The sequence below is a fragment of the Lacerta agilis genome, chromosome 5 (assembly GCF_009819535.1).
Source record: "Lacerta agilis isolate rLacAgi1 chromosome 5, rLacAgi1.pri, whole genome shotgun sequence".
In the NCBI taxonomy this organism is placed as follows: Eukaryota; Metazoa; Chordata; class Lepidosauria; order Squamata; family Lacertidae; genus Lacerta; species Lacerta agilis.
In genome coordinates, this window is record NC_046316.1 from 63,109,957 (window position 1) to 63,136,513 (window position 26,557).

General features: G+C 41.2%; 1 protein-coding gene across 1 annotated transcript in view; it reads right to left on the reverse strand.

The window, feature by feature from the left end:
• Window positions 1-13,196: 13,196 nt before the first annotated feature.
• CAB39 (calcium binding protein 39) overlaps window positions 13,197-26,557 on the reverse strand; it is a 50,786-nt gene continuing 37,425 nt past the window's right edge. The window contains exons 4-9 of the mRNA XM_033150225.1: window positions 22,238-22,356; window positions 18,981-19,149; window positions 17,958-18,017; window positions 17,361-17,426; window positions 16,319-16,462; window positions 13,197-15,556 (exon numbers count right to left, since the gene is read on the reverse strand). Of these exons, the coding sequence (XP_033006116.1) occupies window positions 15,368-15,556; window positions 16,319-16,462; window positions 17,361-17,426; window positions 17,958-18,017; window positions 18,981-19,149; window positions 22,238-22,356 (747 nt within the window). The 3' untranslated portion in view covers window positions 13,197-15,367. The remainder of the gene's footprint in view (window positions 15,557-16,318; window positions 16,463-17,360; window positions 17,427-17,957; window positions 18,018-18,980; window positions 19,150-22,237; window positions 22,357-26,557) is intronic.

The window sequence follows — 26,557 nt, forward strand, 5'->3', positions numbered from 1 at the left end:
CCTCCCGCGTCTCCCCCCCCCCGCCTTCGCGGGAGCGCCAAGAGTTAACGAGGCTCCGCGGACGCGCGTCTTGCGCTGGCGAGCGAGTAGGTGGCCGCGAGAGTCCGAGCTCCGGATGCGTTCCAAAGAGGCTCAGCGAGAGAGCGAGGGCTCCTATTTCGGAGCTCTGCGGTCTCTCTCCGCAGTTGGAGGCAGGGCAGGGATGCCTGTGAATGATGGTTGCTGGGGGGGCTCAAGTGGGGTGAGTTCTGCTTGTTGGCCACCGTGGAAGAACAGGTCGCTGGACTAGACAGGCCTTTTGGCCTCATCTAGCAGCAAGTATATGATCAAGTAAAAACAATGGAAATAAGATCAAGTAAAACAATAGACATATTTCACTAACAGACCAATCACGTTGGTTCTGTCCCGTCCCCCCAACAAAAGTCCTGGCTTCTTCTTTGGCGATCAGTCTTGGCTGAGCAAGATTGTCTTCCATTAAAACGGTTTTAAAATGAGTCCATAAGTGACTGTGGAGGCCAATCTCTGGATCCACATGTCCTTCCACACTGGGGACATAGGTTTCCGGGTGGGAGTTTCGATCATGGTGAGGGTTTGCCAAATGTGCCTTCCTCTTAGCACGTTTCTCCCTTTCGTCCTGGGTTCAAGCGTCTTCAAAACCCATGACACCTTTTAGTAAAGGCTGTTCTCCAGTTGGAGCACTCTCAGGCAGGGGACCATGAGGATTAGCTAGTCCAACCTGAACATGCAACTGTCCCATTGATAGGGCAATTTTAATTAATCTGTGCATGTGAACTCCAGCAGCCACAGAGCAATTCCCATCCAGTTGTCCTCTGTAAAAGTAATGAAATCATGTATCTGTGATAGACCAACTGATAAGAGAATGGACCAATTTTCTTTCAAAGTGAAGCATGCAAGGCAGGCCCGTCTTAGAGGGATCTGCCGCCCTGGCGCAGCGATCCCTCGGCGCCCCCAGCCTGCCGCCTCTCCGCCCGCCTCCCTCCCGCGCTGGCCGCCCCTCGGGAGGGGGGGTGGGCGAGCGGGGATGAGAGGCGTGGCGTTGGAGCGGGCGCCCGCGCTCCGGCGGGCGGGCTGCAAGCCGGCCGCCCTCGCCTCCCAGAGCCCCAGCTGGAGTGCTGGAAGGTCGCGCAAAGCCCCGCGCCGCTTCAGCGCTCCAGCTGGGGCTCCGCGAGGCGAGGGCGGGCGGCTTACAGCCCTCCCGCCGGTGCGCGAGCGCCCGCCCGCCCCTCATCCTCCGCCCGCCGGAGCGCGGGCGCCCGCTCCAACGCCACGCCTCTCATCCCCGCTCGCCCACCCCCCCCTCCCGAGGGGCGGCCAGCGCGGGAGGGAGGCGGGCGGAGAGGCGGCAGGCTGGGGCTCCGCGAGGCGAGGGCGGGCGGCTTACAGCCCGCCCGCCCGCCGGCGCGCGAGTGCGCGCCTGCCCGTGGGGGCGGGGCGGGTTGGGGAGGGGGAGCCCGGTATGCCGGTGGGCTCGCGGGGGCGCCCCTGGGGTGCCCTGCGCCCTGGCGCGCCGCGCCACCGGCCTCTATGGATGAGACGGCTCTGATGCAAGGACAGGAATCCAACAAAGTTGCATTCCAGGTAATGCATACATTGAGCTATTTTAAACATGCACACTTCACTTAACTCCATTATCATGCAATCAAAACCAAAGAGCAGATCAAGAAGGTGATGGATGTGTTCTTGCTCAAGGTCTTGATAAACCAGGGCTACTACTAGCAACATGGGAAGGTTCGCCTTACCTGGATTTTGCCCATCACTTTTACTGATTCCTCTGCTGGGAGAAAAGTTTCTGCAGCCTCCAACATTATAATGAAATTGATGTTTTAGCCTCTAGGTGGGTGCTTCTAAGCAGCTGTGTTTCAGCCACCTGGGGCTCAGGATCCAATATACTGTAATTTATTTTGTTGCATCCGTTCAAGTCTCTTTGTGTTAAATTTGGGTATGTGTAATGCCATTCACACTTGTAACTTCTGTATAAGGAGGGCAAATCGCATAGGACATGATCTAGCCTGTTAAGTAGTTGAAGTGCCATTAATTTCAGCAGGAGAGTTGTCATGTCTGTTTGCATGTCTGCTCAGAAGTAAGTCCCATTTAGTCCTAAAGCACTTTTTTCCAGAGAAGTAGGCATGGGATTGCAAGCCCTGTTTAATTCAATGGAACTCCTGAGTAAACATTGGTTAGTTTTTTTCTTCCTTGTTGCTAATACGAGTTGTTTCTCAGAGGTAGGAAGGGAAAAGCCATTGTTTTGTTTTGATTACACTATGGGAGTACCATTAATTAAAAAACCTGCTATCACAGGGTTGCCATATTTCAAAAAGTGAAAATGCAGACACAAAAGTTGTTGAGCTATTTTTGGCAAAGTAGTTGAGCTTTTTTAAAAGTAAATTCGCCAAAATCTACACGTCCAACATGGGTTGTCATACATCCGGATTTCCCCCTACATTTAAGCAATTTCTGCTCAGGCGCTGTTTCCGATGGCCAAATCCAGCTATGTCCGGGAAATTCTGGACATATGGCAGCCCTATGCTATCAGAGCTTTTTATCTTTTTCTCATCTGCGCTGAAAGTTCGGATTAAAACTGAAATCCAAATCCCATGTGTCAAATCTAATAAAAAAGAAACTTCAGTTTTATACCTAAACCTAGATCTTTTGCATTTCATGGTGAAACCAGAGTTGTTTTCTTTCTAGCAATAAGGACCAGAAGTAACTGAAGAGTGTCCAGCCAAAGCAAGAGGTGACATATAGAATCATAGAATTGTAGAGTTGGAAGGGACCCCAGGGGTCATCTAGTCCAACCCTCTGCAATGCAGATATCTCAGCTAAAGCATCCATGACAGATGGCCATCCAACCTCTGCTTAAAAACCTCCAAGGAAGGAGAGTCCACAACCTCCCAAGGAAGACTTTTCCACTGTTGAACAGCCCTTACTGCCAGAACGTTATTTCTGATGTTGAGACAGATAACTTTTACACCCAGATTTTTCACAATATTTTTCGAACCTTGTCAGTGTGTGCCGCAGTTGGGTCTTTATGTCACTATCGTACTTTAAAACTCATCTACGCCTATTAATCCAGAAGCAAATAGTAATCTACAGGTAAAGCTCTAGTTAATAAATTTGCAAACTAAGTACATTTGAGAGTGCAGCACTAAATTCAGGATTTTTTTTGGCATAGGGGTCCATCTCTGTGCACCTATATAACTGTATCGCCTATCCTGAAACCACAGGAAAGGATGGGCCACAAATCTCAATGAACAGACTTAACCCATATGAAGTTGATTTCATCCTGCCATAAGATAACAGCTACTTTAAATACCTCCTGCGAAACGGCAGCCATCTGCTTTCTGAAAAAGCAGCTGACGAGTAATCCAGCCTTGAGGTTTCTATGGCAGCCAGTTTCATTGCCTAGGTGATGGAGCATTTGTGTCAAGTCTGAACCACAAACCTTGAAACTATGAATACAGTATAGGCCAATTGAAATTTCTTAAGAAAAGGCTATGTTTGCTTCTGGACTTGACAGGTCTGCTTTTGCCTTTGCACTCAACCTATGTAATCACTCAACCTCAGATGTCCTTAGCTTAATAATAATAATAATAATAATAATAATAATAATAATATTTATACCCTGCCCATCTGGCTAGATTTTCCCAGCCACTCTGGGAGTCTTACATAACATATATAATAAGGCTTACAGCCTTGGATCTCTTTGCATAACTAAGGGCATCAGTAATGTGCCCAGGCAGCACCAGTGCCCTAAAGGAAGTGGGATAATGGGGAAAATATGGTTCCGGCACATCCGAATCCTCATTTGAACATTCTGGCAGCCGTATTAAAATCTGCCACACCAAAGGGGAATTTGCCAAATTTCTGTATGCTCAGTCCAGAGGAGTTCAGATCAGCGGCTGGCAGACCTACGTTTGGGGGCCCCTGAAGCTTGAACTGCCATGGGGGCCCCTTCGCAACCAGCAGTGAGGTCAGGGTAACCACTCTTAGCTCTGCTTCAATGGAATTGTTCCTGGACAGATCACCACACCTTTACAACATCTGTGTGCTCCTTCATGTGCTCTTAATGTGCAAGGGAAGGTCTTCTAATCGCCATCCCCTGATGTAACTAGAGAGGGATGAATTTCAGTTTCTCATTTTTTCCGTCTCAAGATCAGTTCACAGTTCTGCCTCAATCTGCAATTTTATTTTATTCTAAAGAAATAATCCTTACGAAAACTTGTCAGTGTTTAGTCCTAATTTCTCCTAATATACGCATTTTTGCAAACATTTTCCCCCAAGATAATGCATTTTATATGTTGTGCTCACTAATACATGCTTTTTAAAGCACACTTTCCTGTAACATACACATTTCCCTGCAAATTATTTGGTTGAAAAACTGCATCAGAAAATTCTGAGAGGTGCAAATTTTGAAGGATAGTTGTATTTTGGATCACATATTGTTTTGGAAAGTATGGATTAGTTAACTTCTCATTAACATTCAAACCAAACTTCTCCCCCATCTTTACATGCAACTGAACAGATATTCTTCCTTTGTTAGTCTCATTTTTTGTTGTTCAACTGCAAAGCACCAAGCATATTGATGGTGCTATAAATAGCAAACAATAATGATTCAGAAGCCTTTTCATTGTTGCCTTGCCTCTATCAACAAGCATTATGTTTCTCCCGCCCACAAGAATCGGGTTGGAGACAGGATGCTTAACTCTTGAAACCTTTTTAACAGAAGTGGTTTTGTATTAGATGTGCTGAGTCCAAACTCTTTTTTTAAAATCCCAAATGGTTGTATGTTTAATGGCCAGTGCCAGATTTACGTATAAGCTAAACAAGCTATAGCTTAGGGCCCCACGCTCTTGCCCCCCCCAATACTTCTTCGTACAGGTAATTGTATTTCACTATTAATACCTCGGGTTAAGAACTTAATTCGTTCCGGAGGTCCGTTCTTAACCTGAAACTGTTCTTAACCTGAGGTACCACTTTAGCTAATGGGGCCTCCCGCTGCTGCTGCGCGATTTCTGTTCTCATCCTGAAGCAAAGTTCTTAACCAAAGGTACTATTTCTGGGTTCGCAGAGTCTGTAACCTGAAGCATCTGTAACCTGAGGTGCCGCTGTACTTCTTCTTAATTGTATTTCAGTTCAACAATTACTTTGATAAAATGCATATTTTGTTATGTGCAAATGGCTTTAGATACCTATTAGGTCCATAAATTACCATATAGCATATATTCTGTTGTATTCAACACAAAAAAGCGACAATTTGTTGTTGACAAAGGATAGCTGGACATATAAAGGGCCCTATTGCCTTCAGTAGCTTAGGGCCTCATCATACCTAAATCCGGCCCTGTAGGCTACGCAGCTACCATAATGGATCCAAAATGGTCAATAAAGTTTTGCTCCTGTTTTCAGGGATTGGGCAACTTCAAGGTTTTGTGCCTTAGGGGAAATGAATTTGGAGTTGCTGCCTGATCTCATAATGATCTTGAAATGCAAGTAATTGTATGCAAAATAGCCTCACATATAGTGAAAAAGTGACAGTTACACACTAAAGTGTTAGTTACAGGTGGGTAGCCGTGTTGGTCTGCCATAGTCGAAACAAAATAGAAAATTCTTTCCAGTAGCACCTTAGAGACCAACTGAGTTTGTTCTTGGTATGAGCTTTCATGCGCTGAAGAAGTGGGCATGCACACGAAAGCTCATACCAAGAACAAACTCAGTTGGTCTCTAAGGTGCTACTGGAAAGAATTTTCTATTTTGTTTCGACACTAAAGTGTTTTAACTGATGAGCAAACACACTTGCATGAAAACAGCAGTGAGGTCCTTTAATAGATAGGAGAACCTAACCATACTGCAGAATGGCTGAGCAAACAGAGCTAGTCAAAATTTGTGACTAGGCAGGTGGAGTTTGTACCAAAAAAAAGAGAGAGGCTGTTTGTGGCCTAATTCTACAGATTTGTATATCTGTAGATTCTTCCTACAGATTGTGTTTACCACCCATTCTCACTCCACCCCAAAAGCAATACATCCATTCCATCCAGCTGAATTGTGTGTCAGAGATGCAGGCAGAATATAAGGCAATGGCACTTCATCCACTCAAACGTAGCAGGAAACAAATGATGAATAAATGCTACTCCACTTCTTTTTTTGTCAGATGTGCAGCACTGAGATCCCCGCAGGGATGGCGCCTACATTAAAAGAGGTGAGAAGGCATTCTGCTTTGCTTACTACGACCTCTTCTCAAGTTACCTAAAGTGCCTGATTGTTTAGAACTACAGTGATACAAAGCAGTAATCTGAGCAATAGTGTCTCTTGCAAAAACAACAACAACACCCTACCTGAGTACAAAATGCAGAGTCACCCATCTGTTCCACACACCAAATAAAGCCTATTAAAAAATTCTGAACCAGAAATGAATGAGGGTTTTGTTTAGTTTTTTACCTGAGAGCTCTGCAGGGTTATTGCTAGCATAAAGACAAATGGATATGGTCACGAGGGAATTCATATCATTTTGAGGGGGAGAGAATCTCACCAAGTGACTGATGATGCCTTTTAATTATGCCTATTCTGAAGATCTTCTGAGGAGAAGGAATGCTCCAGGTCTCTTGGAATCCAGCAACAAATTATGCTGTGGAGACAGTTGTCAAAGGTGACATAACCACTATCTGCTGTGGGCAATAGATCCATCAGTGCTTCATTTTCAAATAACATCTGTTCACCCAGAAAACTCATCTTCAACATGTCGAATGTTGTTATTCTCTTTACAGGGCCATTACAACTCCATGGCTCAAGGACATTGGCTACGTGCTGCAAACCATGCACTTAAAGAAGAAATCCTGGAAACTTTATTTTGCGGTTCCCAGGATTCTTTGTGCTTTAAATGTCTGGTTTGTATGCAGCTTTAACAATCTAGCATTCAATGTAGATGCGGAGCTAGTCCTAGCAGAGAAAGGGAGAGAGATGGAGGCAGGGTTAAACAAGGAGAAGAATCTGCATTTATTTAATGTATAGTAAGGCACGGAGAACAGAGGCTTCACAAAATAGGTGGATTTTAAAGAGGAATTTGAAGCAAGAAAGGTAACACCACACAGGCATTCTGGTAGATGCTTCCAGGCATAAGGGGCAGCAAGGGAGAAAGGGTGGAGTAATTTAAGGGGGGAGAAGATCTTTGGACAGCAGATGGTGATGAGGCAGAGCTATGGGCAGGAATGTAGCAGGATAGCCGAGCCATGTAGGGCTTTGAAGGCAAGGATGAGGAACAGTGGGGGGCTGGTGCCCATTGAAACGGGTAGGGGGAGAAAACAGGAAGGCCAACAGTAGGTGGCGCCAGAGCCAATGATGAGCAGAGCCAATTCTCACTTCATCGCCATCTTTCTCCCTGCTGTGTTCTACAAGACAGGGATGTAATTTTTAAGAAATAAATGTGTGTTGTTGTTTTTTTACTTGTAATAGTAGGGTTGCAGCTTACACTGGGTCTTCCTGGGTCTCCAGGCTTTCCCTCCCACTTCTCCATCCTTGGGTCCTGGAAGCAGAGATTGAAGGAAGTGTGTAATAAGTGAATAATGTGGATAGCAATACTTTGGAAAGAGGCAAGAGAAGAATCATGGAATCATAGAACTGTAGAGTTAGTTGGAAGGGACCCTGAGGGTCATCCATTTCAACTCCTGCAATGCAGGAATCCTGTCCACAGCTATTCCTGGTTGGCTCGAACCACCAACCTTCTGGTTAACAGCCAGATGCACTGACCCTTTGCGCCACAGGCTGAGATATTTTCAATCAATAGTAAGCCCCGTAGCTCCCAAGTACTTGGGTTTTTATTTATTTATTTTAAAATGAAAAGTAGACAGTTATTGTGTGAAATTGTTCTGTTGTAAACATGTAGTAGTAGTAGTAGTAGTAGTAATAATAATTTATTTGTACCCCGCCCATCTGGCTGAGTCACTCCAGCCACCCTGGGCAGCTTCCAACAAATATTAAAATACATTGAAATATCACAGATTAAAAATTTCCCTAGTTACCATAAATGCCTTGCTAAGTATTAGTATTGCTGTGAGCCTCTATTTGAACCTGCCCTGTTTTTTGTTTTTAAAAAAGCAAATGATCAATTCAAATTTATCGGATAACCTACATCAAGAGGAGCTAGAGACATTCCACTTTCTAGTTTGGACCCTTCCAGCTATCTGTAGTACTGATACAATGGTAAGTCATATCCCCAGTGGGCTTCTTAAGCCAGGGGATTTTCATAGTCAAGGTCAGCGTGTTCACCTCCGCTTCAGACTTCCTTTAATGAATATAACTGAATTTTAAACAGCAAATGCAATTAAAATCTGTCACTTTTTTAGATGAAGCAGTCAATAAGGGAAGCATCGGGCAACGCTGACTGTCCTTGATCCAAGAACGTCAAAAGAAGATGCTTGGCTCTTTCATGAAACATGCAGGCACATCAATTGTTTCGGCCCCCTGTTGAAGGCGAATAAGACTCCCCGCAACCCAACATTTTCACTTCACAACCATCGTTTACACATTTAATAGAGCTTGCTCCTTCCTGACCTTGAGAGAAATTTGCAGTGTTTTGTGGCCATCTTGCCCTCAAAAATGGTTCACTGTCAACCTGCGTTGGCCTCCTCAAGACCTCTTGTACCGCAGCCAGAATCCATTATAAAATTTGGTGTAATTTGCATCAGATATGTTGTCACTAATAAGCTTCCTGACCCCATATTGCTATTAGCATTACAGTAACACTGATATTTACTGGCCCTACCCACAACTCAATGGAGAAAGGAATAGCGTGTCTCTAGTTGTGTTGCTGGGCCCAATCCCCCACCCACATTTGAAAAGAATTCGGAATAGAGAAAATGGTAGGCTCATAATGCCACAATGTGATGCAGTGGTTGGAGAGATGGAGTGTGATCTGGGAGAGCAGGGTTCAGATCCCTTCTCCCAGCCATGATGTGGGTGGCGCTGTGGTCTTAATCACTGAGCCTCTTGGGCAGGGGTCCCCAAACTTACCCGGCCTCGGACCGGTTCCTCTGGCACCGATCACGCGGCGGGCCGGAGGACGGGGGAGTGCGTGCCCATATGCACGTGCATTCGCTTTTTCCAGTGCACTTCCAGTTCGGTGTGGCACCGGAAATAGCTTGTGCGCATGCGCATGGGCCTCTGCAGACCCAAAAGTGCACCGGAAATGATGTTTTGCTCATGTGCAAAAGCTATTTCTGTTGCCACGCCGACCCGGAGATGGGCAACTGCACCGTGCCGCACTGGTAAGAGCAGGCGACGGGGGTTGGCAGGGGCCGCACAATTGGCTCAGACGGGCCACATGTGGTCTGCGGGCCTTAGTTTGGAGTTGTCTGCTCTTGGGCTTGCCGATCAGAAAGTTGGTGGTTCAAACCCCCGCAACGGGGTGACCTCCCGTTGCTCTGTCCCAGCTCCTGCCAACCTAGCAGGTACCGCTGCGGCGGGAAGGTAAACGGCGTTTCCGTGTGCTCTGGTTTCCGTCACGGTGTTCCGTTGCACCAGAAGCTGTTTAGTCATGCTGGCCGCATGACCCGGGAAGCTGTCTGTGGACAAATGCCAGCTCCCTCGGCCTGAAAGCAAGATGAGCACCCCATAGTCACCTTTGACTGGACTTAGCTGTCCAGGGGTCCTTTACCTTGCCTTTTACCCAGCCATGAAGCTCACTTGGTGACCTGGGGCCAATCACTATCTCTCAGCCGAGTGCAGGTGCAGCCTACACGGTAACCTCTGGATTTCGTTGAACTACAATTTCCATTATTCCAGTCCGCTGCTGCCCATGCTGGTTGGGGCTGATGGGAGTTGTAGTTCTACAGCATCTGCAGGTCACCATGTTGGCTACCCCAGCCTAGTGTACCTCACAGGGTTGTTGTAAGGATAACTTGGTGAGCGAAGCAGAGAACACTGTAGACTGCCTTGAGCTCTTCAGGAGGATGGATGGATGTAAATGAATATTACACTATTTCAAATAGTGTAATACACTAATAAGTGACTTAGTAAGCATAATAAAGAAATAAAGAGCAATGATGCTAACCCGTTTTTCTCTCTCACCCCATTTCCAATCTCTTTTAAATGCTACATCCTGCTTCTGCTGGAATGGTTCAGCTGAAAGCTCTCAAAAATTGCCTTAAGGCATATTAAAATGTGCTCACAAAATGACACAGGAAGACTACCACTGGTCACCACTGATTTCACAAGTGCTAACCAATACTGTACGTGCCCCATGACACTTGTCACACTGCATTCCAGTCAACCACAGAAGGTTTTGCTGGGCAGTGAAATTGTATTTTTCCAGCAACAAAGTATTGTCATTTGAGAGCTGCACCATGCCCCAGGGGATGCCCTCAAAGGTTGGGTCCCAGATATAGGAGACATGAACCTGCATGTACTCGCCTATGAAGGGAGGGTTGCAAATGCAGCAGTTTTAACAATTGTAAATGGCGCCACAATCCCTTTCTGACAGTTATTCATTGGGATTTAGGGAAGAAGCAAGTGGTGAAGAATGCAGCCGCTCTGTTGATGTGAGATCAGCACAAGCAAGAGACTATGACCAGTTAAGTCCCTTTGTATTTTCTTATGCTATTGTTAATTATTATCATCATTGCATCACAGGCTGAATCTGCTGGCCCTGTGGGTTCTGCCTTCAGAGGTGGCCACCTCACTTTGTCTCAGGGGTGGGCCGGCCCTGCTTGGGAGATTACGCATAAGAGTGCAGTCACGTTGATCCTAATAAATTCAGTGTTATGCTATTTAATGTTGCTCTTTGGTGTGTGGTTTGTGTGTATAATAAGCTGATCGATACTGTGGCTTGCAGTTTTGAACCCTTGAGGGGTGTGTGTGGATATGGGGACTGTTAGGATGTGCTCCTGCGCTTCAAAGTTTACCACTACATCACTGCATACACAGTACCATCCTCCTTCATCGTCTGTTAAGTGTTCTGCATCTACCCATACTGCTTAGCATTTTGTTGTCCACCTCCCACCCTATTTTATTTTTAAATATAGATCCCATAGTTGATGTACATTCATATGCTGAATTAATATCCACCAGTGTTAAAAAATAATAATCAGGGGGTACTTTGGGAGACACTGGGTTAAAACCAAAGCAAACTCTCAAGGGTCATGCTTATTCTAACACCACAGAAGTATTGCTTTGGGGGGGGGTCAATGTTGTTGGGAGGCACTCATGATCGCGGAGAGGAGCAGCTCTGGGCTACCCACTCTAATGTGGGTTGATTCTGAACTATTGCATCTCAGCTTATTATTGCCTCTTCTCAGCCAAAGAGCAACGCCTGAGTATGTTGCATTGGGGAACCTCAGGACTTTCTCATCAGTTCTTCTTTGCACCCTTGAGTGGTTTGGCTTGACCAGATTTGTGTCATTGAACTGCGGTAACGGCTCGTGCTTGCTTAGATACGAGATGGGAAAAGATGTAGGGGTGAGTCTGTGTGTAAAAACCTAAACTTTGTGTGGGTGGAATGCGTTCTACCATACAAGTAAAGCTAAGAGCTGCCCACCATTGCCCTGTGCACTGCCATGTTGTGATGGCCCCAGCCCTCTAAGATTGCCCACAAAGACCTTGGGTTCTGTACTGGAAGAAAGGCGGGATATAAATAAAATAAATAAAAGGGTGAGAAGCGGGGAAAGGAGTTGTATAAGCAGAGATTGGAACTGAGAGATGATGACTTAGTACCCCAAGTAGGATCTATTCCTACCAAAATGGAGTGGCAAGGTATTAAAATAATTCACTAAATGAAGGCACCTGCTGATTCACAGGGTATTTTCGGTTAGGATTAGTAGTAAAGCTGGGAAAACCAGATATCCATATATGACTTCTAATGACACCCCCTACCCACCCCTAGGTTAAGAAGTTAAGAACACTCAGAAAGATCCTAATTTAAAGCAACTTAAATGTTCCCTCTTGGAGTAGCCCAATTTGGTTTACCACTAAGAAGATTTAAATATAATTTGCACCTTTGTACAGAGGTGAAGATCAACTTAACATCTGACATATCTTGCTTTGCAGCTAAGCCCAAAGGATACCCTGCTATTTTGGCAGTCTGCTTGATTCTGGTGGGAGCAGCAGTAAAAGATACAAGAGGATGTCCAGAATCTCGCAGAAATGATGAGAACTGTACTTCAACAAACAGGATGTTATTTAAAGGTGCATTAAGTTTTACATTCCAACCTTTGAATCAGGCTTTAAGATACACAATTTAAGTGTGTAACAATGAAGAAGACTATAGCTAGTTTTAATATGATAAGACCGGAAAAACTGCTCTTTACTGCTCTTAAGGTTGTAAATGAACCTCTGATAAATGGGGTAGGGTAAATCCCCCGAAGGTAGGTGTGTGAAGCTGCCTTAGATTGGAAATAGCCATGGCAACCTAGGATGCAATATAGCATCTTATTCATAATACTCTGTGCCACTTCCTTTGCCTGCATGGTATGATTGCATCAGATGCCATGGTGAATGATAGGTGGGAAAACTCATCCACCTCTCCAAATAGGCTTGAGTCATTCCCTCTCTCGTGGAGCTGCAGTTGTATGAGGAGGGCTTGAGTGTCTTAACTGAATTCCCAGAATCTTCACCCAAATATAAATGTTTACCAAACGATAAATCTCCAGGGAACTTTGAAGAAAGACAGGGTAGTTAAGTTTGTGATTTAGATCAGTCCAGGAGATGTTAGCTATATGAGGGAAAAACAGAGTTCTATTAGCAAAATTTAAATTCTACATAAGATAGAAATAAACCTAACATGCAAAGGTTGGAGAAGTATTATATGCTGTTGCAAGTGTAGATGGCTATTTATATATACTGTGTGTGTGTGTGTGTGTGTGTGTGTGTGTGTGTGTGTATTGCATTAAGCTTTCAACTGCATTCACAAGAAGTGCAGAATATATACCTCTTAAAAGAAATAATCCAATTCAGGTGGGTTCTTCCCCCCTCTATAAATATTATAAAACACACAATTGTGTTTCTTCAAAATTTTATTTCTATTTAAATTATGGGGCCAGCCAGATCTTCTAAGAAATGCATTCATCTGAAGAAATGAAATGCTTTTGTGGAAGTAGAATTACAATTGTATACATCTTTTTTGTTTAAAAACACTTCTCACATTAAATAACTTTTAGTAATATCTTTAAGCCTTCACACAGATAAGAAACCACTTCCAGTACAATAGTTTTTTTTAATATGAATAGCACATCAAATGGTCTTAAATACAACTTTTTTTGAATGCCAACACTCCAAGGATTAATGTTTGAAAAAAGTTAGAGCCACTTTCTCCCATGCCAAATAGTAGAGAAGCAAAACCAATATCCAAATCCATCTTTGAACTTCTTTATATATACACATACATAACTTTTTAGCATTTCTACATTTCCCCCCTAAAGTGGAAGCCTTATGCATAATGGAGAATAACTTGCCAAGTAATATTTTCCTCTTCTTAACTACGATTAACCAAAATATAAAAAGGACAGAGTACTGAACTATAATATCATCCCGTGGCCAGTTTTGCCTGTCTATATAAATGATTTAATAAAGGCTTAATGATTACTTTTTCTTCTTTCAGTAGACATTATGAATCACTTTGCAAAGGACAGGTTATGACCACTAAAGGAAGCATGACAATGCTGAGATGTCCAATATTACTAGAATCCTATTTGCTGGATTTACTTTCCTACTTCCTTCATGAAAGGTGTAAAAATTAGCTAAGATGTCAATCAGGAGATTAGTTTAATCATTTGTGAAATAATTTAACCAGAAAGAAGCTATAAAGCAATAAATAATTTTAGAGCATTCTCATTCAGGTTCAATCATGCAGAATTTGAACTTCCATACTCCTAATCCATAAAGTTGGTTGGCTGGTTGTGATCTCAGTACTACTATTAAGATGAATAGATAGCATTTTGATAACATAGTTGAGATATATTTAGCAGATTTTTTTTGTTATGATCACAGTAACAAAAAGTGGTGCAACATCAGTCTTTTTTAAAAAATAAATACTGATAGTTTGCAGCATTAACAAACAAGATATTGACACTAGGACAGTTATGAAATTATGGTTTTCGAAGTAAAGGGGAATTATTAAGTTATTTACCATCACAACTACCTTACCGAATGTTAACTATATGAAAGGAATAGAGATTCTCTATGTACCCACAAGGAAAAACAAACTGATATTAATTTAGCATAATCTTTATAATTTTGCAATTGGCTGAACACAGCACTAATATAAATGGATAAGGCCAACATTGAAGAATATAGGTTAGTGGGTTCCAGAACTATATTTTAGTCTACCCTAACTGATGGCACCCCATTAAACCAGTGAATACAGAAAAACTGGATCTTCTTCTTTTTAATGCTGCCGTATTTAAGAAATGTGAAATGAGCATTTCCATGTGATCCTAAGGATTCATTACAGATGAGCTTTCATTTTGCAAAACTCAGTATCAGGTAAAAGATACAGACTAATACATTAACATTCCTCTGCTGTACAAATTAAATCCTTTTTAAAGAAATGAGCAGCCTAGGAGTTATATACAAAAGAAACCAACAAGCATTGTTGAAATGAAATGCAAAGTGTCACTGCTAAGCTCTACTGTCTGAAATACCTTCAAAGTAAAAATAACAAAAACCCTTAGAATGTATTTCCAAGTCTACAACTCAATTTTCAACAAAATCACACACACTCTCTCTCTCCAAAAAAAAAAAACCTACAAAGCAGTGAAAGGCATATATACATTTTCCTTATGAACTCTGAGATTTCACTCTTTAGAAGTTGCTATGTTTCAGTATCAGTTTTATTTGCAAGACAACTGTTCATCCCAGTAAGCTCACATTTCCCCTTTGATTACACATAAAGCACTGCACATTTTTTAAAATCAAGGCATACAATCTTATACTATGGTGCCAAGTATGCACAGATAACATTGTGCTCGCATCTCATACAAGGTTAAGTGCAAACGTACGGATTGAATCAGATTTGCAAGCATGCACCCCATCACTTAAACTACTCTAATACCTTCTTTTCCTATCCCAAACTATCTTCTATATGTTTGCTTTCATGAACCAACAATCTCCCCCCGCCCCCCAAACTTCTAAAAACAAGCAGTGTGCTTGAATTCAGACACAAATACCAAGAAAGTCCACATTGTGCAAGAAAGCAGCAGCTAGGTTTGTCAACTTGGACTAAAAAAAAAAGAGAGAAAAACAAACACTGTTCACTGAACAGCAGATTAGCAGTAATGTTCCTCATGAATTGATAAGAGTGCCTGATGCTGAATATCTAACAGCAAATGCTGAATTTGGATTTAATATTTTAGGGGTTTATAGGAGATTAAGCTTCTTGCTGTGCTGGTCTTTTCAAATCCCTGATCTGTTTAACTAAATAGGTCTTCTCATCATTAAATTGTTCATCCTCGGTCCTGTCGTTCTGAAACTTGCTGAGGAACTCAATAAGTTTGGTCTGGTTCTTTAGGAGGATATCTAATATAGGCTGCGTCTTGTTAGGGTTGGCTACGAACACCTGCAATGAAAGAAGATGGTCAGTATGGGAAAAGCTCAGTTAATGTATCAGAAAATATTAACTCTCAGAGGAATATTTACATTTATGTAAAGTATTAAATATGAGCCAAGTCTACAAGGTGCTAAAAGCCCACAGGCAATGCTTGTGCAATTATTAGCGCCTGTCTTCTTAGTGACAAGGACCAAGCATCACTTAAATCTACAGAATGGATTATTCCCTCCTGGAATTCATTAGTTTAACTTATTAATGGAACAAATGTTCCTAGATACTATTTTCAAAATGATTTAGTGCATTTGAATATGCATATTTGCAATCCGAGTAGCACCAAGCAAAACTGCTTAGAAAGGGTTGTGTTGAAAAATACTCATTAGTGCAATTAATGAAATAATTCATGCAGAAACTTGTTTGTCACAGGATATTAAAAACAAATATTACAAGCAATATTAAGTGGCTTCTTTTCAGAAAAATGTAGGGGATCTGTTTGCTTTAAAAATAGCTTCATCTGATATATTTATTTGAATGTTTTAGGAAAAAAGGATAAGCCAGCCGCAAAGATGGATTCAATTAAAAAATAAATTTGACTTTGAAACAGAATTTGCTTTGTACAACATACCCCACCCATCCTTTCCTGTTATCCAACACTTCTCATTCAGTTATGTCAAGCCACTCTGGTGTAGTATTAGATCAATGTAAGATTAGATACCTTCTGTTTACAGGAAGTCTTGAATACCATTATCAACAACATTTAAAAGCTGTTTCTACCTTAAAGACATGAAAGGCTTCAAACTGAATGTTGCGACTCTTGTCTCGTAGAAGGTTCATCATAAGTTTGAGATTTTCAGGTTTACTGATGTATTTTGTCATAATTGTGAAGTTGTGCCTATCCAACAGTAGTTCACCAAGCAGCTAAAAAACAAGAGGGGGGTGGAAGGGAACTGGTGAAGTTTTCCATAAGGGCTATAAAACTCAATCAACCTTTTTGTTCTTTAGCCACAATGATTTTTTTCAAGAGCCAGAATTTCTGGTATTATATTCTATTACAACTCTATCCTAGTGCTACCTAAACTAGTATTACTGAGTCTGCATAATTTGGATGACTTCAGGAAAAATTGGATGCAATCCATTGTTATTTTCTGTATGTTGCAGGTAACACAGGAGAATATGTGCAAGCAATCTTGTGGCCAAGTTAAACCAGAGTTTAAAGGATGGGGAGTGTGTCCAACAAAATCCTGACAAGTCTTCTGAATTACAGCACAAGGAGAAAACACACTATGGCCATCTGTAAGACTTTGAGGACCTCAATGTGCTACGCTAGTCTAGTTCTGCATTGGTGGCAAAGCATGAGCTCTGGGGGGGCAGTGGGTCATAAAGACTTGATCTTGGGGTCATCCAGTGTACATAGAAATTTCTGCACTTTGAACTTCATGAGTGCAGAATGTTAGATCATGCTGTTTGTTTTTATAGTGAAACTGTTGATATGAATCAAGGTTTGGGGGGAAAGGTTGTGTATGTGTCCATGTGTATATCAATATATTGATGAGGCACCTTAGGAAAAAAAACTTTCCAGGTTTTTACTCAACATTTGCAAAGATATGTTTGAAGTCTTGAAATTATAGAACCTGTACTAACCATTAAATGTTAGAATATTGGTTTCCTAAAGTATAAAACCTCATGCTTCAAAACTTTCTTAACTGATCAGGAGACAACGTAGAATGAATAGCTAGCTTGCTCCTACCTGCTGAAATTAAGTTCTTCATAATATTTTCTAATGTCAAACTAATTAAAGTCAGTAAGATCTCTCTACCTTAAGCGACTGTCGTTTTGTCACATAGTTTTCTGAATGGAGTAACTTCTCGTATTCACTGAAGAACTGAATGGAGAAAGAAAGAAAAATCTAACTATCACAAACACTCTGATTCCAAATGATTTCAATGAACTGGAAGCACAAATATAAAACACAGAAATAATGTAAGGATTTAAACATTTCAAGTGTTTTGCTACAATTGCTGTATAACCAAGTGGAAAGGATGAAGGAAATTTTCAGGCAATTCTTTAGACAACAACTGGACAGGGAACACAAGCAGATTTACATTTTCATTATCAGATATGACCAGCAGATGGAGCACGGTTGTCACACATGCCCTTGTGATTATTCCGGCACACCAAGGAAACAGGTTTCTTAATATACAATTTCATTCCCAGTGTTTTTAGAACTGTGCAGTTGCAACAGTTTGCTGTCAAACATTGAACTTGCATTGATATGGAAATAAGAATAATAAAAACTGAACAGATAGCAGTTGGGCAACATTGTGAAGGGACAGCTTGAAACTTCTATTAGGATATAATTATCATTATTAAATAACAACATAATTAAAAATAAAAATGAAATAAAAGTACATACCCTATCATAATGCTGTTCCAAGAACTCTGCACTGAGCAACTTGTGCCTTGTTAGTAAGTCCTGAAAACAAGAGATTACACGGTTATTTAAATGGCATTTCCATTCCTACCCTATAGTTCAGGGTGCAACAGTTCTTCACTATATCCCCCTTTCCCACTGGTTGTTATATGCATCCTTTTTCATATGCTTCTCTGGTTTTCTTAAGCCACACTTTTAGAAAAGACACTATTTCACTCTTTTTGGGCAATTCCTCTTCTAAATGGCAGCCTAGATGGACCTTAGTCATGTCAATTTAAATGGATCTATTTTGAGTAGGACTAACATTGATTACAATTCTCTATCTTTCAATGACAGAGGCCCTCCCACTTTTAATTCAGTGTGGAACAATTAATTCACATTGGCTTGCTTTTGAGCAGTACCCAATGTTCTGCCATTTTGTTTCAAGTCAGAAGTAGTGTTTTTGGCTCTGGGAAAATGCCTTCCTTAAAAATCCTGCAGTCTTGAAAATATTCACCTTTTCCGTTCTGTTTGGTGCTGATTACTTTATCATAACCATACTATGTAGTCTTCCTCAATTATTTATATGGGTTACTACAGCCAATTATAGATCACATAATGGAAGGAATTTTGTCTGTATGCTACATAGCCAGCTAGGTTTGACATGACTAAGATCCATTAATTTTGATGGGTCTACTCTAAGTAGCAGTTGGATACAACCTACCACCTCTGCATATATTTTGAAGTCACAAAATTAATGTGAAGTATGCAACAGTTTATATTTGCCTTCAGGAAGTTATGCAAGGCTTGTCCGTTCCTGCAGTCATTAAAAAAAATTAAAGGGTATTTTTACTGCTGATATTGTTGTGATTTTGTTAATGCTGTTCTATGGCTGCTAGCTGCCGATATTAGATTGTTGTAATGAGATTTTATATATTTGTTATCTGTTGTATGTTTTTCTGAAATTTCATGGGGAAGGTGTGAGATATAGATAGGAAGTAGATGTCAAAATTCAGAATGTGTTACCTTGAAAGTTGCAAAAGCATCTGAAGCGATGTCAAATGTTGACATTTCCACATATCTGAAGAAGTCGTAAAACTGCTCTGACCACAAGATTATTTTTGCCAGTGGTTCATGTCTGATGCACTCTCTTAACATGATTCCACAATTCAGAGCAATTTCTGGGGATTCGTAACTGCAAAGTGAGACATCAACGTAATTAACTCAGAAAGAGAAATATGATCACAACAAACTTTTTACCTCCTTAAAAAGTTTCAGCAACTATTGTATATAATATTTATTAGTAAAATAAATTCTACAATTTCAGTGAAACTATTTTAACATTTTCTGTGCCACTCTTCAAGAGCAACACTCCCAACTAAGGTGGCACTGGTGCTTTCTGATCTTGATAAGTAACCTAGGAATAGGTATCTGCACTTTCAAAACACTTTCAGAGTTCACCTATCTACAACTACACTGATCAATGTCCTATTAATTTTATATTCAATATTGTGCACCAGTTCAATTTTTTCAAATTGCCTGGCCGTCAGGAAGATCTACCACAAATAGCAGAATTGCCATTTAATATATGGTTGCCAGGATACATCCAAAAGGTGTGGAGATCCCCTGGAGCAATGTGAAGAGATACAGCAGCAACTGAACACTGCCGGTCTCCTTCCTCTTTTTCCATGCACAGATTGGCTTTCCACTTGCACACAGTGATGAGAGTTAGATCTTGGCCTATGGAAATAGCAAATTCTAGATTCTAGATTAGTATTTTGCTCTTTCAATGGCTTACACTCTAATACTTTTGAAGGGATTGATGCAGCAACATTAACTAATACAAATATTGAACCTCCTCACCATCTAGGTTTGTAGATTATATTGGCATATTTTTTTTAAAGATACTACGTTGTGGTGGTGGCAGCAGCAACAGCAAATAATGAAATAGCTAAGGAAGGATGCTGTGTGAATCTAGTCTGAGAGGTAGTTCAAAAGGATAGGTCTGCATTCCAGAGAAGGCCTCTGTCACTCCTTGTTTACCTTCTGATGCTAGAAGCATTTGGAGCAAGGCCTCTGCAGACAATCATAACATATATGCCCATTGGTTGGCATGAGAGATGATTCTTCAGATAATTTGGCAGATAAGTTTCAAAGCTTCCTCGTGAAGATGGAATGTCAGGAGCATTTACACTGCTACTCCAGTATCTGCAAAGGCTTCTTACCATATTTGTGTTGGTTTGACTGGAAAAGCTCTCAATAGTTTGAACTTAAACTTACCTAGACTGCACCTTAGCTATTAAAGTGATCTTAACTTTTAGTGGCAATTAATGCACTGTTACCTACACTTGGATGGGCAAGATTTGAGTAAGTAAGTATAGTTTAATGTGTTCAGAACATATTGCTTGTTTGGGATTTCCTGCTGCATTTGGTGATGTACAGAGTGGATTCGTCTGGAAATGTGGCATGAATGTGGCCTCCCTAATATTTTAAGATTATCTATCTTCCTAGTTAAGGAACACAGCATCTAGTTCTGAGAACATCAAGCTATTTATGCATGCAAAACTAAACACCTTAAAAATATGCTATACTGCTTTCCCCCAAGAACTAGCTGGTGTAAGAAAGGAAAACAGAAGCTACCCTAAACATTTGGCCAAATGCAACTGAGATTGTCATCAGGATAAAAAATAGCAATGAAAAATAATTGGGTTCTGTTGTGTGAAAGGCTTCCAAGGTGTTTTAAGGTTGGCAAGCTCTCAATTAACCGTCTTCATAGTTTTTTTTTGTTTTTTTTCTTAAGGAAGAGATGTCATTTCCTTAAGTACAGAAGAAAACAATCTCAAATATCCCTCTGTTTCAAACAGCACCAACACTTACATTATGCATTAATTTGGTGTAAAGTGTCACATTTGTTTCATTGTTAGAATGTTAAAAAAACCAAGCATGATGTTTCAATGAAACAATGCAATTAATATAAGAAAAGGAAACAGCAATACGGCAGGGAGTGCACATAATGAATTAGCCTTTGTCTGGGCAAGCCTGAGCCAACGGTGTATCATAGCTACAAGGATATGAATTGTGTATCACAAGCCACAGGGTGAATTGTGGAGCATGACTTCAGTTTGAAGTTCTGCTCTGTGAACAAAAGGCATATGGTCAAATGTCTTGGCCCAGTTTGCAGAGTCAGATAATTCTATGTGCAAAACCGCTGCCAAACCGCGATCCTATAGGGAAACTTTAGGGTGAACATTTCTAAACAAAAAGGCTCAGTTATTGCATAGCACTAAGGCAAACTATGGCTTAGTATGAAGGCATGATAAGGAGATTGTGACTGCATCATTCCTCCTGTGGTCTTGCTACTATTTAAAAATATAATGACTGAACACTCCTGTAGGTTCCTTGTGATGCCAAAGTATGTCCTTTTAAAAGGTTAGCCACCTCTATGCTAAGCCAAACCATGCCTTAAGATGATAGATAGATAGATAGATAGATAGATAGATAGATAGATAGATAGATAGACAGACAGACACTTTATTGTCATTGTACACAGTACAACGAAATTGAATGCCACCCCACATTTACAGCCACATGTATGCATTTATACATTTACAGCCACACATACACATGCATACCACCCATCACGACTCCCCAAGATCATATCATTTGGTTACAGCATTTAAAATAGTTACAGCTCTTGGATAAAAACTGTTTTTTAGTCTACTCGTTCTTGATTTAATTGTTCTGTATCTCTTGCCTGAAGGCAACCGTGCAAACAGACAATATCCAGGATAAGATGAATCCTGTAAAATGTTGTTTGCTTTTTTTTAGCATTAAGTGTGAACCAGGTCAATTACAACTTAGGAAAGAAGGGAAGGCACCAAATGCAAGAACAAAAGGGGAGATGACCTCAAAGGAAAACAAGAGGTGATTTGCTGTCCAATGTGTTTTAAGTATTAGTTACTGCCTTGGAAGAGTAATGATTCAGTTCATTCAAAGAGAAACCAAACATGTAATTCACATCATTTCTGAATGCGTGAACTTCAAACACAGTGTCTCCATTGCCCTTTAAGGTCTCTTCCACATACAGGCAGCAGTCACTTTCATAATTTTGGTAGAATTTTTCTAGCAAAGACCTATGACCATGCAAGCAACTTCAGCAATCTGTTTTTCACAGTTCAGTTTGACTTCCCATCACTGATAGCGTACCTGCCTGAAGAGAGCAGAAGAGGGGGTGTGACCTAGTACAACAGTTTATGTTTGTTTATACAACATACTATACGCACCCTTTTAACAGCATGAACAGTATATTTTGCTGAGTGCAGATGTATTCGACTGTGGGGGTTCTTGTACCAATTTGCCTCCTCAGAATGTTGTTGAATATCTGAGCCACATCCTTTTTGCCCTGCCAAAAACACAAGCCATACAGCATATAGAATCAGTGGTGAATATAAAAAGGGATAACATGAAGAGACCATAACTTCATGCCTTTAAAGCTGCAAACTGAATTGTCCAAGACTTCCACTTACTATTGCCCAAGAATTCCCAAAGCATTTGCTATTGCGGCCCCAATTTTAATATATAAAGCACAGAGCACAGTTTAACCAATGACACAAGTTTAGGAGCTATGGTGTTATTTAGTACTAGAATAAAATTTATCACAGTAATATATATCACTGGTTGCTGCTAGGAATCCCCCTTATCTAGTCATGATTCGTGTACTTTAAGAATGAAACCAAACTACCATACCTGAAGTTTCCATCCCATGTGACGTACTCTTAGCAGGTAAACTTCATGCTCTGAATTGACTATTAGGCATTTGAAAATGGAACAGTATCTTGTTTCATGTACCTCAACATGAGTTACACTTGTGTTCATGACTACTCCTTTCTTTATATCAATTTCCTCAGAACAGTTAATTCATTTGCTTGTAGTTAGTAGATATTAATACAAGCAGCAGGAAAAAGGCCATAAGCAATGCCTTAAAACATTTATCTAGGAAGATCATGTTGTTGACAGATGTGGGTTTCTTTGGTAATTCCAGGTGGTTTAAACCAGGGGTAACCAACATACTGTCTTCTGGATGTTGTTGAACTACAATTCCCATTAGCACCAGCCAACATGGCCAATGGTTAGGGATGATGGAAGCTTTTACAGCAGGGGGCCAGTCTACTGTCTCTCAGACCTTGTGCTGGGCTGGACTATATTTTTTTTTTTGGGGGGGGGAATTGAATGAATTCCTATTCCCCACAAATAACCCAGAGATGCATTTTAAATAAAAGCACACATTCTACTCATGTAAAAACACTCTGATTCCCGGACCATCTGCGGGCCGGATTGAGAAGGCAATTGGGCCGGATCCAGCCCCCGGGCCTTAGTTTGCCTATCCATGCTGTAGTTCAACAACACCAGGAGGCAGTGTGTTGGCTACCTTCACTTTCAATGTTACTCTGAGTATATGGGAGCCATTTTACTATGAGCAGCTCCCATGCAGCTGGGGTAACAACCAAGAGTCTCAAACAATATGGGTGAGAACAATCACAGGGGCTCAAACTGGAGAAATGGCATTCAGCCAAGTGCTGTTATCATGGAAAGAGACCCATGCCACCAGTAGCTGTCTGTAAACATTATACACACCAAATGGAAGCTGCAATGGGGGGGGGGGGTGCTTGAAGTTTTCTACCCACCCACCTGCACAAATAGTTGGATGTTGAGCTGCTAAATATAAATGCTAAGTATTTGAAAGACAAATGATTTTCTAAATTCCAATTCCATTGTAAGCTGGCCCAAAGCAGCACCAGAGCTCTTTGTTCCAGCAATGAGTAGGACAGTGTTTCTGGAAGCGGCCTCACCCAAACCCCACGTATCACAACAGTCAAGCGTCATTCACCAGCTCAGCCAATTTTGCCTAGGGTCTCATTATTCTTTCCGGACTTGCCATTAGTAACAGTATTTCCTTGTTAGCTGCATAATGAACTTGGTGATGGTTCACAATAATACACAATTACATCATTGTTTGAACTATTTACCACTTCCAATGATGTAACTTTGTCACTATGATGATAAACACACGTCCTTCACGGGCAGAGGTGAAGACTAAAAGCTACTAGTACTGACCCAAGCAGAAGAAAGCATTTAACAAACGGTTTTCAGAAGAAACCAAGAAAAAAATCACTCCAGTAGTTGAAGTAACTCCCTGGGGGCATTTGTTTTACTAGATATGCAAGGTATTTTGTGGTCCATACACGACAGCCTGAAGATCTGTCTGCCCACAAACCACTGGACATCCATTGAAGAAGAGTAAATGCACACCTCAAACCTAGAACACCTAATATCCCTTCCATAAGCAAACAATAACTCTGGAAAGTAATTATGTTTATTATTAGTGGACTGGGTGAGAGCCAACAAGCTGAAGCTTATTGTAGGTAAGATTGAGGCACTGTTAGTGGATGGGTGGGAGGGGGCCTGCTCTTGATGCGGTTACACTATCTCCGAAGGACCAAGTATGCAGCTTAGGGGTACTTCTGGATCCATTCCTATCAAAGGAGGTTTAGATCACCTTGGTGGTGCAAAGTGCTTTCCAACAGTTTGGGTGGTGGCCCAGCTGCACACCTATCTGGGCAGGGATAGCCTAGCTTCTGTTGTCTATGCTCTGCTAACCTCTAGGTTAAATGACTGCAATGCGTTATACGTGGCGCTGCCTGTTAAGACAGTTCGAAAACTTCAGAGGGTGCAGAATGTCGCGGATTGCTCCACGGCGTTGTAGCAGAGAAGTGCAAAGTCACAGGATCTTTAGTGCAGTATTATTTTAATGTGAGCTATATACATACAGTTCATACAAAGACAAGGACTCACTCTCACTCTCTCTGACTCCACTCTACACCACCACCACGCCCTGCTTAACAGGTTCCCCTTTAATGCAAGACAACAGCCAATCATCTGTTGGCCCACTTCTGCTGAGTCACTCTGACACAGTAAGATTGCAGGTCTATTGCATCAGCTTCCTTTACATGAAAGTTCAAGCCTGCAGACTTACTGAGCTACACAACACTCTATATATCCCGACACAGAATTCAGCAGCAAGATGGTCTGAGCCTATAACACCAATTCTGGCCTGACAGCATTGGCCTCCAATTTGTTTCAAGGTCCAATTCTAAGTTTTGTCCTATAAAGCCTTAAACGACTCAGGACTGCAATACTTCAAGACCACATCTCCCCATATGGACAGACCCTGACCTTGTGATCATCATCTGAGGCCCTTATTTGTGTGCCTCCTCCATGAGATGTCTGGGGAGCAGGAACACAAGAATGGGGCTTTTCTGCAGTAGCTCCCCGTTTGTGAACACACTCTCTCCCCAGGCAGGCATGCCAGGCAAAATCATTCCTCTTTGACCATGCCTTGGGCTGATTAAACAATCTATGGCCTTAAAATAATAATAATAATAATAATCATACTACTACAACGAATCACAATTATTATTATTATTATTATTATTATTATTATTATGCTATTATGTTTTGAATTTTGTGTTTTTATTTTGTATTTTTGTATTGCAAACTGCCCTTTGGAATATAAATGTAATAAACAAAAACAATTTGTATTCCACCTTTTCCTCAGAACCTGGACTCAAGAGGGACTTACAAAAATTAAAATGAAACAACAAACAAACAAAAACTCTTGCTATGCTAGACGAGGGTTTTTCAGTAAGTATATATGGAAAAGGCAACCTCAAAGGAGACAGTACAGAAATAACTGGTTAACAGAATGAATGTAGTTTAAGAAACCCATTTGTTTAAAGAGAAATAAGGTTGTTGTTTTTTAGCATATGAGTGTTTTCTAGAACTTTATACAATGTAATTTCGACTTTAAAATTTCCCTTAACAGATCACAAGGATCTAGTTTTATAAGACATCACAGCGGCTTTGTGGACTTCCTGATTAATCTATTCTGGAATGCACCTCCAAGGGGAAAATATCATTCATAACAGTGTCAGGTATGACAATAAGCAGAAGAGACCAGAGAGAGTTGACATTCCAAAGTAAATTCATCATACCAGGATCCATTTAAAGGACAAACAACTCTGCTTCACAGAGAATTAAAAGGAAAATATGTTACTTCTTGGAATACCAGAAGCCTTTATCCAATTTACATTCATGCACTATTCAGATAATCAAAATGACAACAGAGTTGTCACCTCATAATGAAAAAATTCTGATTAACATTAAGTACCAATAAGCATAGCTAACGTGCCTTGAGCAAGTTCACCAAAATCTAGCAATCCTTTGCAGCCACAAAGGTGCCAAATGCACACATGCAGTTACACCACCTGCAGGGCTTCTGTTGTAATGCCATTAAAAAAGGAGCCATTTTGCTCAAGTGAAACATTACAATGCACACAGAGCTTCTCCTTTCACAGAAATTACTGCTGAAATTTCACTCTCCCCAGATCACCAGGCTCAATATTACCTCTCCACAAAAATCTGCAGGCATGTGATGAGCTGGGTGTCCCCCTCCCTCTACAAAGTTTGTCTCATTTAGAATCATGAATTTCAGGCTTTGCATAGACATCTGGTTGGACACTGTGAAACTAGATAAATCCTGAACT